The sequence below is a fragment of the Schistocerca gregaria genome, chromosome 2, assembly GCF_023897955.1.
Source record: "Schistocerca gregaria isolate iqSchGreg1 chromosome 2, iqSchGreg1.2, whole genome shotgun sequence".
In the NCBI taxonomy this organism is placed as follows: Eukaryota; Metazoa; Arthropoda; class Insecta; order Orthoptera; family Acrididae; genus Schistocerca; species Schistocerca gregaria.
In genome coordinates this window covers 375,459,384-375,476,174 of record NC_064921.1, presented here as the reverse complement: position 1 = coordinate 375,476,174, position 16,791 = coordinate 375,459,384, and the positions used below count along the sequence as shown (strand labels likewise).

General features: G+C 39.2%; 1 protein-coding gene across 2 annotated transcripts in view; it reads left to right on the top strand.

Moving 5' to 3' along the window:
* LOC126320104 (2-phosphoxylose phosphatase 1) overlaps positions 1-16,542 on the top strand; it is a 114,721-nt gene extending 98,179 nt beyond the window's left edge. For both annotated transcript variants that reach the window (XM_049993755.1, XM_049993754.1), the window contains exons 6-7: positions 3,987-4,238; positions 14,771-16,542. In XM_049993755.1, the coding sequence (XP_049849712.1) occupies positions 3,987-4,238; positions 14,771-14,992 (474 nt within the window). In that variant the 3' untranslated portion in view covers positions 14,993-16,542. The remainder of the gene's footprint in view (positions 1-3,986; positions 4,239-14,770) is intronic.
* Positions 16,543-16,791: the final 249 nt, after the last annotated feature.

Sequence of the window (16,791 nt, the reverse complement as noted above, 5' to 3'; positions counted from 1 at the left end):
ACAAAGCATTTGTGTGACCAGTTATAGAATATTGCTCAATTTTGTGAGACCTATACCAGAAAGGACTGAGAGGCGATGTTGAAAGTATACAGAGAAGGGCAGCATGAATGGTTACAGGTTTGTTTGATCCATTGGAAAGTGCCACAGAGATACTGAAGAAACTGAACTGGCAGACTCTTGAAGATATAAGTAAACTATCCCAAGAAAATCTACTTGTGAACTTTGAACAACTGCCTTTAAATGCTGACTCTAGGAATATAGTACAACCACCTAGTTATCACTCCCACAGGGATTGTCAAGATAAGATTGGAGTAATTACAGCACATCCAGAGGCATTCAACCAATTATTCTTTCTGTGCTCTAAATGTGAATGGAACAGGAAGTAACCCTAATAACTGGTGAAAGGGGATGTACCCTCTGCCATTCACTTTGTTGAGGTTTGCAGAGTATAGACGTAGATGTACATGTAGCTGCAGAAGTGTGGTCACAAATGATAGAAGGATACATAATGCACTAGGGAAGAGAATACAATAAGAGGCAGCTTCTACCAGGATGTAGGGGGTGTTCTGTTGAACTGAAACATCCCAAAGGAATGTAAAAAAAGTTCTATATTCAACTTATTATGAGCCCTTTCTTGCATTATAGTGCTCCCATCACACTACTAAGTTTAGATTTTGCTCCCTTCAGTCAGTGGAGAGATCCTTTTTTTTTTATGTAGTGGACAATTATCTTGCATGCAGCAACCTTTGATCTCTTTTACTTATGATGGATTATATGCTGGAAGACCATAACATGGAACAGTTTTTACTTTTTGTCAATAAATATATATTACATGTAATCTTCAAAACCATTACAATAATGTCCACATAACAAATTCTTCAACCTTCACATTAAAGTCAAGAACTCTTTTAACAAATTCAGAATCAGAACGAATGTACAATACAAACTTAATTTGTCTTCAAAACACAATATAGTCACTCTTCCAGAATGATAGGTACCACAAAATCATATTGCAGCTTAAGATGCAGATGACAACAAAAATCTAAAAGAACAGAATGCAGGCAACAGAGACGATATACGTAAGAGGTTATGGAAGCAAGACAAGAAACATTTAGAAACAGAAATGAGGTCAGAAAAAAGGACAGGAATGTTGGTACTCTAGGACAAGATAGAAGTAATCGAGCTCAAGTGATGTGAGGAGGAGAGAAGAGAATGGCAAAGATGTGTTTTCTAAAAGGGCAACTGGAAAGAGACTATGAAGAAGACCCAGAAAGAGAAAGGCAGGCACAGCCTGTGAGTCCATAGAGAAGAGGGGAGGAAAACTAAAAGATGTACTTAAAGAAAGAAAAGAGTGGTGGAGAGACCAATAGTGATGCAGGTCCTTTAGTCACAACTTCAACTGGGAAGCTAGAAATGGGCAATAAAGAAGAAGAATTAAGATAACAGTATTTTAAAATTTATATCTACACATCTTTTTGATATCTTTTTTATACCCAAGGGAAGGAAGGATGATTGGGTTTAACATCCTGCCTACATCAAGGTCATTTGAGACAGATCACAGATTCAGAACATATTAAAGATGAGGAAGGAAATGGGCCATGCCCCTTCAAAGGAACCATCCGGGCATTTGCTGTGAGTGATTTTAGGGAACTCACTGAAAACCTAAATCAGGATGACCAGACATGGATTTGAACCATCATCCTCCCAAATGCAAGCCCATTTGTACCACATTATTTAGTGTTTCCTGTACTGTCAGTTTGTGCTATTAGCCACCAAGTCATTTTGTAATTGTTTTGAGAGCGAGGACATTTATGTTTGCGTTTATGAGGAGTGTAATTGCTGAGTATTATGTAGTTTCCTTTTTATTTTGGTCACAGTAATCATAACAAAAAAACTGCATTCACGAATACTGCATATTCGAAATTAAATGTGCAAATGAAGTCATTTTGTAAATTAGAATACTTGTAACAAACAACTGATCCACTAAGAAGATGTTTTAGGGAGGTGTATAAACTAGTGTGCCAGCTACTGGCATTTAATGAATTTGTGCCCAAACAACTACATCATTGCATATTTGACTGGTTGGTGGCTTTGAGCATAATGTGGTTATCTGCAAGTTGATAGTTCCAAATTTGCTTTATGTAACATGAAGTTTTTCTCCATTTATATCAAATTAAATGAATGTTAAGCAAATGATGCTTCCTAACTAAATAAAAGTAAACTGTTTCTTAAATGATACTCTTTGAGCTTTATACTATCTACAAAAATTTTTAGATAACACATTTTGGTACAGAAAAAATTATATCAAAATTTTGCAGATTGACACTAAACTGAATTTTTGAGATTGTGATGTCTTTTCCTAGTGAATGTCACAGACTTTATTGTCCAAGACTGCAGTATTGATGTGTGGTTACTGAAATGGTTGAGAGCTAAAATACATTAAGTGTCTGCCCGCTATAATCAAGTATAAATTAATTTCTGGCTGAGCGCTAAAACTAAATGTTGAATGTTATTTTGTCTTTATTTTACATATTAGCAACTACTATCAAACATAATACAGGATGGCAGAAGTTTGTTCAGCATCAATGCCTTGACTGTGTGGCCTCTCTATTGTATTCATCTATTGGACCCAAGAATCCTCAGGCTGATACTTCATTTATGCAGCATGGTAAGGTGGTGTGTTGTCATGACAGAGTAAGATGCCACACAGGCCTGATTTTTCCCATTTCTTTTTGAGGCATTTAAAGTAACTGGACAAGTAATCTTTTGAGTAATTATCTGAAGTATCTCTTTTGCCTTCATGTTAGGAGTTAGAAGGTGCAGTATCCAATGACTACAGATTTTTTTAACACAAAGATTCTCAAATCTCATGGAGGAAATTATAAACTGACAATGATATGATCCCAAGAATGCTGTACAGTTAATGGAGCTCCAATGGGGATCTTGAAAGTTTAAATAATGTTGAACCTGTTGAATCAGTGGGGATGACTGAAAATCACCATAAATCTGTTGCAAACATTGCAAACAATGATTTTCATCTAATCCCTCCTTTTAAAAAAAATCATTGTAAAATTTTTACTACAGAAATTTTCTCATTTCAACTCCATCTTTGTGTCTAACTGCCTCATGTAGCAACACAAATGAAAGAGTAGCAGCTCATCCAGTTGGCCAAGCAAGCTGAAACTTATCAGACTTAGTATCAATGGTCATTATTATTGTGTTTTTTTGGAAATGGAACAAACAATAGCAATTCAGAAGTCTCAAAACTTACAGTGACTCCTGTACTGAACTGAATTGCAAAGAAGAAACGGAGTATAAGTGTACAGTGATACTTGTGAGAAAAATTAAATAAAGCAATTTAATTACTGAATCATAAAGACACTGTGCTGGAAACAACCTTTGCAACATGCGATACAAGGTTGTTTTGAGTATGCTGCCACAAGTTTTGCTGGGAAGCCCTTATACATCCTTCATATGGGCATGGTCTCTCCCCATCGGGTTTCCAAATTTTTGGAGCTCTAAAGAAAGACTTTCATGTCCATCAATTTGCCTCAGATAAAGAGATGCACACTTGAGTACAACCATGGTTCTGTAGGCAACTGCAAGCATTTTTCCTTGAAGGTATTGACCATCTTGTCTCTGTGTTAATGATTATGGTGATAAGTTTTGAAATAATAAACAGTTTACTTGTTTTTTTTTCATCTGTCTTGTTTTTATTTGACTGCCCCTTATATTTATGGACCATAGCTTATCATAATTTCAGGGTCATTATACTCATATATGCATAATTTCTACTATAAATATTGGTCAGTAGCATAAAATTAACATTTTATAAACAGAACTGCTCCAAACAGAAATAACATGTAACTGGATGGGGCAAAATAAAAATATATTGCCACCCACAACATTTTTGCATCCAAGAATTCAAATGATTTTGCTACATAAAATATAAAAAAACCTAAATTATTACATTTGCAAACCATCAGGTTACAGGACTGGCCGCATACCTAGCGTGGGAGTGCCGTCAGCAGTCACATTCTCCTCCTATCCGTCGCTCATCCTTACTTCGCGCCTACGGCTTGGTGCGTGCTGTTGTAGCACAGCTGGTGCGTGTTGTGTCAGAGAGGCGGCCACGTGTGGCAGTCTTCTCAGGACATGATCGAACACTTGAATACTTAGCAGGGGCATTAGGCCTAGAATGGCCTCAACCACGCTATGGTGCTCGCTTTGTTATAGAGGTAAGTTTGAAACTCAATTTCAAAGATAAACATATTATGTTTTTAATGTAATCAAGAATCATCCAGCTTTTCATTTCCAGTGTAATTGCAAGTTACATTATATGTTGTTTTTAAATAATATTTTAATTTTAAATTGGTTGTATGCTGTAATTTCATACTCAGAGTAATCCAGTAGTTTTAGGAGGGATGGCTCCGCATCCTTTGTGGTAATTGTTAGACATGGTAATTACCACTTATAACTGTCGATATTTCTATACACTGCCTGACTGAAAGAGTGGAGCACCCAGAAAATATCTTTGGATGTCGGTGCAATATTGTGCATGTACGCACCATTGGTCGGTACGCAAATGATTAGGCTTGCAGTTCTCTGTAATAGTTTAGAATGGCCACCAAAGTGCATTAGTGTTGTTAGACTTTAATACTGTTCGCAGGCTTGGTAGGTTATATGGTGTGAACAGCATCAGATATTGAGTGATCACTGAAGGACGCAGAGATGTCATGTCCTCTTGTAAGACAAACTATCAAGACCTAAAAGAGGTTGAAAGGGGCTTCAATGTTGGTCTCCATTTGTCTGGCAGATCACATCATGCTGTATCCAGATTTGTGGGACATTCAGATGTCACAGTGATCCAATGTCGGTCTGCATAGGAACAGGAGGTCAGGTATACTTGTCGTCAAGGTTCGAGTTGATCAAATCTGACCGTCACAATGGAGGGTCACCTTACTGTCCACCAAGTGCATCATAATCCTTTCACATCTGCACTTGCAATCTGAAACCAAGTAATAGACTCCATGCATCACTCTGTGTCATTCTACACCATTGATGGGAGACTAGAAGCATCCAGAATTGGAAATTACTGTCCCTTGCTTGGGGTGTTGTAACAGTACAATGCAAGGCTGTGTTTGGAGTGGTGCTATGACAAATATCATGATCTACTGATGAATAGCGTCACATTGCATTCAGTGATGAAATGTGGCTCTGCAGTACAGTGGATGTCCATCATTGGTGAGTTTCACAGTGATGTTACTCCTTGTATCATGGTATAGGAAGCCATCGGGTATGACATCGCGTCGCAGCTGGCAGTGTTGAGGGAACTCTGGTGGCACAATGATATGTCATGGACATCCTGCATCCTCATGTGTTACCTCTCATGCAACAGTATTATTGTGCTATTTTTGAACAAGACAATACTCATCCATACATGTCACATGTCTCTAAGAACTGTCTATGTGATGTTGAGATCCTCCTGTGACTAGCTGGATCCCCATACATGTCCTCCATGCCAGTGCCAGTACCCAGAATATCAAGGACAAATCAGAACAACTGAGAACCAGTTTGTCTCAGGAGAGGATACAACAGCTTTATGACACCCTTCCCTACTGAATCAATGCATACATCCAGGCCAGAAGAGGGGTGTCAGAATGATAAGTGGGCTCAAAAATGGGCTCATACAGCCAAGTTCTTTGTAAATTTTACTCAATATTGTAAGCACTGAAATAACATCATTTATCCTCTCAAACCATAAAATTTTCTTTCATTCACTCCTCATTTTCTAGGTCTTCACTTTTTTTGTCAGCAGAGTATATTGCATTTGTAATTCAATGCAACTGACACTTTTTGGCAAACCTCATAAATGCAATGTGCGCATATCTGCACTCGTGATACTTGAAAATGACAAATCTTCAAAACTGCAGCCACAATAAATAAACATTGCAACTTCCATAAGTGGTAGTTACCATTTTAATTGCGTGGAAGAATTCTTTGAGTGGGAGTTTAGAAGAAAAATAAACATCTTGCAATTTTTTGTACATGTTTACAGTAGTTGTGTTTCTTACCTTTAAGATGTATTGTGTGGAGTTCTGATGTTCATTTGAAAGATGCCCGCTCTGTAACCAGTAGTATGTAGTACTTTCTTTTTCTACTATTGCAGAATTTAATTTATAGGTCTTCACGATACATATAAGTGACACTGAAGACAGAATTAGTTTCCTCCCTTCCAAAAGTCCAGTGTTTGGGCATACTGCTCTGGCACATGAAAAGCTTCAGTTCTCTCCTAAAATGCTCAGTGGGGATTGAGACTGTGGCACTACACAGACCTGTTCAGCAAATCCATATGATTTTCTTCAAACCATACTATGTTTCTAAATTTATGAGCAAGACAATTTTTACCAAAAAGGTCAAATTACAAATTATTGACATAGTGTGCAATGCATACAATTGTGTAATTTGTTTTAATAAAGCCATACAATATATGTATCAGTGTGTAATAGATGCAGTTAGATGGGCCTTGGCTCCAAAATAGTTAGAGATAAATAAATTCAATGTTTCTTTATTGTTAACCAACATGTGGGATTTGGGGGTCATTGTGGCAAGCCTTGTTGGTGGAAGTATATGACAGCTGGCAGAGTCCCTCCACTGGCTATTCTTCAGAACCATGACAGTGGAGCCTTTGTCAGCAAGTAGGATTACAAGGTTGAGACCTGTTTTCAGGTGGTGGATTGCTGCTTTTTCTGCAAATATAAGGTTGGTCTTCTTGTTGAGGGATTTGGGGGATGATGGTGTGGCAATATATGCTTTGGGAGCAGTGGGGATGGATCACATCTGTATGGAGGAATTGATTTTGGACTGTGTTGATTTTGTATTTAGTCTGACTGGTAGGTGTAGTGGTGAAAAAGTGTTTCCACTATAGGAAGTGGCGGAGGATAGAAGGATTTTAGCAAGAGCAGCATGAATGAGCTTGGGAGTGGGGCAAAAGGTAAAGCCTTTGGAAAGGACTGATATTTTTGTGAAATTGAAGCTTTTAAGGATTGCAATCCACCACCTAAAAATTGATCCAACCCTTATAATCCTATCTACAGTCAAAGGCTCCACCATTGTGGTTATGAAGCACAGAGTTTACCTGGTGGAAGGCCTCTGACAGTTGTCAGATACTTCCACCTACAAATTCTACCATAGCAACCCCATACAAGAAAACCAACAGGATCTCCAGTCTCTCTTCAGATCCTTACATCTGTCCCACAATCTCTCACCTGAATCTAACTATTCTACACCACTCTCCACACTAACTTTTACATGTTCCTTGAAATTCATAAATCTAACCACTCAGGACCCCCCATTGTGGCTGCTTCTGTGCCCCCACAGAGAAAATCTTTGCCTTTGTGGGCTAACCCCTTCAGCCTGTCACATGTAACCTACCCTCATTTATAAAGATGACAGTCCTTTCCTCCACCAACTCTCCACACTCCCGAGCCCATGGCCCTTCTGTTATTGAACATTCAATTTCCCATTGCCTAACAGACTCCAAACTTGTAAATTTATTTCTGGTCACTATGAACAACTATATCCTCCCTCACAATTACTTCTTCTTTGAAGGCATCACTTGCAAGCAAATCCGTGATACAGCAATGGGCATCCACATTGCACCATTCTATGCAAACCTTTTCACAGACAATCTAGAGGAGTCCTTCCTAACCAACCAGATCCCCAAAGCACTCACAAGGTTTATATTCATCAGTGACATTTTCATGATCTGGACTGAGAGTGAGGACGCCCTATCCACATTCCTCCAGAACCTCTATATCTTCTCTCCCATTTTTACCTGGTCCTCCTCAGCCCAACAGGCTCCCTTCCTTGATGTCAATTGCCACCTCATGGATGGCTACATCATACTTCCATGTACATATACCTATCCACTCTTCGTTATCACATTTGTAGTGATGTGTACTCTTCAAATATGCAAAGGGTCTCACTAAGGTTTTTGCAGATCAAAATTACTCTCCTAGTCTTGTAGAAGCAGAACTCTCATGTGTTGTCTTCCCAATCACCTACCATCTCCCACATACTGTATGGCCACAAAGGAGCACTCCTCTCATAGCTCAGTACCACCCAGGATGGGAGAAACTGAATCACATTCTCCACCAGGGTTTCAACTACCACTCATCACACCCTAAAATGAGACATATCCTCCCCACCCTTCCCACAGTGGTACTGTGCCGTCCACCCAGTCTATACAATATCCTTGTCCTTCCAAAAACCACCCCCATTCCCAACCCTTTGTGTCATGGCTAATATCCCTGCAATAGACTTCAGTGTAAGACCTGTCTCATACATCCTCACACAATAACCTACTCCTGTCATATTACTGGCATCTCCTACCCCATCAAAGGAAGGGCCATATGTGAAAGCAACCAAGTGAACTACCAGCTTAGCTGCAACCACTGTACAGGACATAAAACTAACAAGCTGTACGTCTACATGAATGACCACTGCCAAACTGTGGTAAAAGGACCACTGGACCATCCAGTAGCTGATCATGCTGGCCAACATGACATGCTTTATTGTAATGACTGCTTCACAGCTTGTGGTATCTGGATTCTTTCCACCAACACCAAATTTTCTGAATTGTGCAGGCTGGACCCCTTCTTGCAACATGTTCATCCCATAACCCCTCCCCCCCCCCCCCTCCTCCTCTTGGTCTCAAACTTTGCTAGCCCTGACCCTCACCTGTCTATCACATTCCATGTTTCAGTTCCAGTACTGCACATGCCTTGAATCCCACCAGTGTCATGTTACTAGCAGACCTATCCTGTCTCCACCCCCTTCATCCCTGTATGCTCCTATGAGCAGCACTTTACTGTCCCACATTCCTACCATTCCCCTCCTCACCCAATCCTCCTCCTTACTCTCACCACCCTGAGTGCTTCTCCCATCACATACTGCTGCTCACAGTCTAGCCTCGGAAGCCAGAGACAGTGGTCATGTGTGTGTGTGAATTGTGTTTGCATGAATGAGTGCAAGTTTGTTGTCTAATTCAGAAGAAGGCCTGAGGGCCTTGCTTAGCAGTCTTTTTCTTGTGTCTGTCAGTGACTCAGCATCTCCACTATATGATGAGTAGCAATCTATCCTTTTCATGATACTGTCATTATTCCAGCTTGAATTTTCCATTGTTTAGTAATATTTTTTTCTGATTTGCAGAACAGAATGGTAGAAGTACTCACTTGGTGCAATAAGGAAGCCCAGTTTTTTTAAAATTGTTCTTGCAGTGAGCCCGACTACCACTCCTTACAGCTCTTTTTAAAAACTGTATCCATGTTTTGTGCCTTTGATCCCCAGAAAAGAATCCCATAGCTTAGAAGGGTTGGGTTGTTTGGGGAAAGAGACCAGACAGCGAGGTCATCGGTCTATAGCTTAAAACTGAGTATACACAAGAACAGTATGTTACCACAAGACGTTACAAACTGCTGATGAAATTCTTTCTGCCAGAAACTTTGTTCATTTCATAATAACTGATAATCAATTTTCATCCCTAAAAGCTTTATGTTGGTTACACACTCTATAGACTTATCAACTATGCTTAATGTGACAGAGTTGTTTTCCCTCTTTACGCTGAAATACACACCATTTGTGTTCCTTATGTTTCATTGTTAATTTATTACATACTGCCCTTTCAAAGCCATCCTTGAGGGTTTCATTTGCTTCCTCTGATAGGAGTTCTGGCTCTTTATCAATGACTTTGATGTTATTGTCATCATAAAAGAGAATTTTTTTCTTTTTTTAAATATTGTTTGGGAAGTATAACCTCAACACATAATGAACCAGTTGCTGGACACTTGAAGGTAATGTGGCATGGAAATCAACATTGAGATCGAAAGTGATATGGGTATCAAAGTGGGCGAAACCTTTGAGCATAACTGTCAACAGTTGAGAACTGGAGAATGTGATGCAGTTCAAGTATTTGGGAACCTTGGTGACAAAAGATGCCCACTGCACAAATGAAATCTGAGTAAGAATTGGCATAGCCAAAGCCACATTCAACAAGAAGAGGACTGAATGGAACAGAAGCTGAACTATGAGAAAATTAGAGAAAAAAGTACACTCCTGGAAATTGAAATAAGAACACCGTGAATTCATTGTCCCAGGAAGGGGAAATTTTATTGACACATTCCTGGGGTGAGATACATCACATGATCACACTGACAGAACCACAGGCACATAGACACAGGCAACAGAGCATGCACAATGTCGGCACTAGTACAGTGTATATCCACCTTTCGCAGCAATGCAGGCTGCTATTCTCCCATGGAGACGATCGTAGAGATGCTGGATGTATTCCTGTGGAACGGCTTGCCATGCCATTTCCACCTGGCGCCTCAGTTGGACCAGCATTCGCGCTGGACGTGCAGACCGCATGAGACGACGCTTCATCCAGTTCCAAACATGCTCAATGGGGGACAGATCTGGAGATCTTGCTGGCCAGGGTAGTTGACTTACACCTTCTAGAGCACGTTGGGTGGCACGGGATACATGCGGACGTGCATTGTCCTGTTGGAACAGCAAGTTCCCTTGCCGGTCTAGGAATGGTAGAACGATGGGTTCGATGACGGTTTGGATGTACCGTGCACTATTCAGTGTCCCCTCGACAATCACCAGAGGTGTACGGCCAGTGTAGGAGATCGCTCCCCACACCATGATGCCGGGAGTTGGCCCTGTGTGCCTCGGTCGTATGCAGTCCTGATTGTGGCGCTCACCTACACGGCGCCAAACACGCATACGACCATCATTGGCACCAAGGCAGAAGCGACTCTCATCGCTGAAGACGACACGTCTCCATTCATCCCTCCATTCACGACTGTCGTGACACCACTGGAGGCGGGCTGCACGATGTTGGGGCGTGAGCGGAAGATGGCCTAACGGTGTGCGGGACCGTAGCCCAGCTTCATGGAGACGGTTGCGAATGGTCCTCGCCGATACCCCAGGAGCAACAGTGTCCCTAATTTGCTCGGAAGTGGCGGTGCGGTCCCCTACGGCACTACGTCCACGCTGTCGCGGCATGCTACCAGTGTTAAAGACTGCGATGGAGCTCCGTATGCCACAGCAAACTGGCTGACACTGGCGGTGGCGGTGCACAAATGCTGCGCAGCTAGCTCCATTCGACGGCCAACACCGCGGTTCCTGGTGTGTCCGCTGTGCCGTGCGTGTGATCATTGCTTGTACAGCCTTCTCGCAGTGTCCGGAGCAAGTATGGTGGGTCTGACACACTGGTGTCAATGTGTTCTTTTTTCCATTTCCAGGAGTGTATCTGGAAAATTTTGAAATGTGGTGCAGGAGAAGACTAGAGAATATGATGTGGACAGATTGGTTGACAAATGATGATGTTCCGAGGAGAGGAGGAGAGAAGAAAGCTATTCTGAATACCGTTCTTCAGAGGAAGGCCAACTGAGTCAGACACATTACAAAGACATGAGGGGTTCATATATGATTTCACCATAGGGAAGATCAAAGAAAATACAGGAAGGTGTAGAATTCAACACATGGATGACATGAAAGACAGAAGGATATGCAGCAGACTGAAGAAAGAAGCTGAGACAGGGAATACTAGCATCATAAATTCTTTGTACGAAGACATGGACCTGCCACTAAGCAGAATACTTCCTAATAGTAATAATAACAACAATAATAGTAATAATAATATATTAAGAACAGAACGACCCAGTATACCAACCAGAGATTGCCTATGTTCACACGTTTCTTGTGTGGTAGATATTTAACTAAAATTTTTTTGTCAACAGACATATGACTGTCCAACTTGTTCACCCTATTTTCTAGGAAAGACTAGAACCTGTCATTTGCTATTCCTCTTACATGTAGTGTTTCTCACTTGTTTAGTAATATTTTGTGGATAACAATGTCAAAGGCATTGGGTAAGACGAGGAACATGCCCGTAACATAGTCATGCATGTCAAAAGCTTCAAATGCCACTTTTGTGAACTCTGCAATGGCCAAAATTGTACTTCTTCCATTTGGGAAACCAAAATCTGCTTCTTTAAAATGATTGTATTTATTCATGTAACTCATTGGTCCATCTTTCATGATTGATTCAATTGTTTTTGAGAATGTAGATGTAGTGAAACTGTCCTGTAGTTTTTAATACTCTTGACATTACCATTCTTTAGAAAGTGCACAACTTATGCATGTTTTATGTACTCTGGAAAAATACTGGAACTAAAGGACTCATTTATTATGTTTTTTAATGGGGCTTCTATGCTAGCTATGCATGCCTTCATTTAATTTCTGTATTGTCTTTCAGACTTCAATCTCTGTTGTGACAAACAACATCATTGTGCTTGCTGTACAAGTTATTGTGGGGTACTAAAAGTGTTTTAGGAAGATTTTGTTTCAACTTCTACTCATTACCAGAAAAATAGTCATTTTCATAATTTGCCAATTCTCAAGGAGTTTCTGTTCTTCTACCCCCATCTTTGATTTTTGTGTTATTATACTTATGCCTTCTTTTTCGAGTTTAATGTGTTATGGCATCTGACACTATTTTGCTTTTCTTTTTTTCTGCATTATTTTTCGTCTCCCCTCCCGCAAGCAAGCAGCACCCTCCTATATATCTTTTTGCACCTATTGAGCAATCTAGGTACTCTGGAAAAGTACTTTAGTGTAGTACTTTTGTAAAGAACTGAGAAATTTATGTGACTTGGAGGATTTTCTAATACCTGCAGTTAACCATTATTTCCTCTGCTGCTGCTGCTGCTGTTGAAATGGCTGCTTTTGGAAATGTTTCCCTGAAAATTAACTTAAACAATGTGCAAAATTTAGAGAAGTTAGCATCTACATTGTTTTCCATATACCCTTCACCACATGTGCGATTGATGAATGCCCTAGACAAAATATGTATTTTACGTCCTGAGGAGATCCTTTTGTAGGTCTGCAGTTTTGTGGGTTTTACCAAACCTGTCCTTAGCTTTATTATCTGGCAGGAATGATGGAATGATCAGAGAGGCCAAGCCTTTTTTGTAACTACTTAAGATTTTCCCTGTCTGTGTCTGTAAGTATATTATTTAAGATGTATCTGAACTTTTCATACCATAGTAGCAGTGTTTACCATTTGTGCCACACTAGAAGTGTTCAGAATGTTTCAGAAATTATTATTAATTTCATCCTCAGCAACTATATTAGTATTAATGTTTTCACATGTTAGAATCAATTTGTTGAAGAAAGTAGGTGAGTGGTACATGCACAGAATGATTAACTTTTTGTGGATGTCTAGTTTTGTGTAGCCAACAGCTGCCAATTCAGAACCTTTGTCTACACTAACTGTGATCAGATCTTCTCTATCTGTAAAATGTGATATAAATATATGATCCCCTGCCCTTTAAGACAGTTTTACAGTAGCAACTTGCACATTCAAGTGATGTTAACATTATGCTGTATCTCATTGCATCTACATCAGTACTCTGAAATACATATCACTGTACTGCTCAAATACTATAATTCAACTTCAACTTAACATTCTTGAACTTAATAGACTGCACATTCTGATGAAGAATGGAGAATTGAGTACAATTTTCTGTGCAGTTTGTGCAGTCCATTCTATCTTTCGTGTACACATGAAGAAATCTCTAAAGCAGTTGAGGCACCATTAAGGTAAGGGAATCTGTTGTCATGATTTATCCTAAAGAAAGGCCTAATCCTCCTACCCATGACAACAGGTAGTTGACCATGTGTAGCTCCACACCCATGTGCTATACTCTCTCTCATTAACTTCACCAATCTTCCTTACCCAGTCATGTTGAGGTGCAGACCATGCCTATTGTAGCCCAGTGTCCTGCTCCTGATAGTCTCCACCAGTACCAGTGCAGTATGTACATGGTGAGCAGTCATTGGTACCATCTCTAGCAATGCTTTGGCTCTATATACAGCACTACCAAGATAAGGCTGATCATACCGCCAGAACAGCTCAGCCATGCTCACATTGATGCTACTAATTAGGGCAGGTAGCTTACTCAGGTCACCATTTATGTTGTACACCTTATTTGTATCCAGGCTGTTTCTTGACCCACCCACTATCACTATCTGATTGTCTATTGTGAAATCCTTATACAAATGCCTTAAATCATCAGTCACCTGATTCAACCCAACACTTGGCTTGAAGATGTTGGTAATCTGATTCCCCAAACTTCTCCTGTAATTGGTATTAGAAAGAAGAGAGTACTGTTGTAAGGCAGCAGTCCTGGGAGAGGTGGAGACCACACCTCCCAGGATTGATACCTACCAGCAGTCCTTCCTTCTTCCTAACATTTGTGTTACTCCTAACCTCAGTACTCATGGGCAGAGTCTGCTGCACGTTTGCTACTCCTACACCATCTTGAAGCACCTCTTCCTTCAACTACAGCAGCTGGAACCTATTGCTGGCAGACACAACAAGAAAAGTCAGACGGTGTCCACCATATGCTATCCTTACTAACTGTCTACCCATCCTACATAGCATGTTCACTGTTACAGCAACTACTTGCAATAGGGGAAGAGGCAGCATAACTGATACTTTAATGTGCTGTTATTCCTGTCACATGAAATTTTTTGCAGTCATTGTGCCACATATATGCTTAACTTATAACTTAATATTTTTAGAATTTTATTTTTAAAATACAATCATTACAGACATTGTAAGCAAGATGAGAGTATGTTGTGTGTCATGTTAGAGCCCAGTGGGACAATATCATGTATTTTATTACTTACTTTGCAGGTATACCGTGGTCGTGACCGTGAGTCTCATCAGACTCTGCCTCGTGCCCGTGATTTCTTCCTGCGGCTGGTCGGTGATGGGCGAGATCTCACACCACATACAAGTTTCTGCCGCCAAAGGCAACTATGTCCAATTGAGAGCATAATCAGATTTCTGCATGAGGATTACTTTGCACCATTTAATGCATCCAATTTTAAGGATGCATGTATGGGAAAGGGTTGATCTAGTCACACAATTTCGGTGGAGTTGCCTCATGACGTTCTCATCTCAGTTTGATATCTGAGAATAATGTACATGACATTTCAACAAAAACAGATACTATGAATAGATGTTGTTGTTGATGATGATGGTTGTAGAAAAATCTAAGATGCATCATTTGTTATTTTCCTCACTTAAGTAGATAAACTCAAGACATATTTGACATGTAACTTTTCTCATTTATTCAGTAATCATTATTTTGGTGTATGTAATTCAACTACAGTGAAGATCCTTAAATGATAATTGTAACTCACTTCACTGGTATGGCATACTTCAATATCATAACCTATCAGTTTTAAATGACTCAAGAGTAATAAAAATAGAGTGAATGACACATACACAGTGTGTAATAAACCTCCCATTTGAAATTTAAACAAGTTATTTTAACCTTGCTATGTACTCAGTTTGAAATATGTGTGAAGAATCTTTTAAGGTACTATCACACTTTTGTGATTATAATTACCAAATATATTCTGCTGTGACTACAAACTTGGGAAGTTTCAAGCGCAACATGATAAAAGAATGCCCAAATTAATTTGATAAGATCAGGACGTTTTAAGTCCATACTGTGACTTTGCTAAGCAAATAGTGATATAACTGTGCTTACATGTGTTTGAAATACTTGGCATTCTATGGACTTGTGATTTAACACATATCACTTCACAAAGAGGCGTTCCACTCACTATCATTTCCTTTCCTCATTTGTCCATCCAGTTGTATAAATAACTGATTCTTATTAGAATTATTTGTTCATAACAAGGTAACAGAATTCATATAGTGAGTATGCTACATTACATTTCAATAGCACCTGACACAATTTTCGTGTTTGAGAACTATTACTATTAAAATGTTTCAGATAAAGATATTGTTGAATATAAACTACTGTATCATTTGTGTATACATTAATCTCCTATCTGAACAGTTGTTCAGTCCATTTTTTTATTGTTGACCTACATATCAGATTTGTTTTTTATTGGGACTGTTGTAGGTTCTCTTTTTAATTGTTGTGGATTTTTAATGTTCTTGGAAATTAGTTGGAAGCAAATGAAATGTATTAACTGACATGTTCATGGCTGTGCTGTCCATTCTTTTAAATATCAGTTATTCACTGTAAAAATAAATCTCTACATCATGTTGTTTTCAATGTAATACTGCCACTTATTAGTTTGTCACTTCATATTATTATAAGAAAACTTGAGTGGTAGTACTGCATGAAGTATAGTACTCCTTAGATAAAGACTATTGTTTTTGTCTTTCATTCATTGTTCATGGTTTCTAAGAAACCATTGCGATAATAGTAATTTATTGTTTGTCATTCCTCATTTTAATTATTTTTCTCCTAAGACTGGAAATTCAGAATAGCATATCCATTTTGTGTACAAGAACAAACATTTAAGATTTGCTGCCAAATGTTTCTCTTTAAGAGCTGATAAGAATTTATTAAGCTAAATTGTGACAAATGCATATTGCTATTATTGTACAAAATTAATTAAAATTTTTTATTAACTGTTTGATATTTATGGAAGTTTTAGTACCAAGTATTGCCATAAAACATTGCTGTTTCTTAAAATTAATTTAGAGAAGCCAGAGAATTTCTTGTCAATCATTTAGTCAGCAGTAAAACTGCTTTCTTGTACAAATGTTATCAGTCAGTAATAGCAGGCCACTGTTTACAGCATACAATAGAAACAAACAGGAAAAGATAAAGGAAGTAGAAAACATATGACCCTTATTTGTCTATTTGGTGCTATCTCAGATGGTTA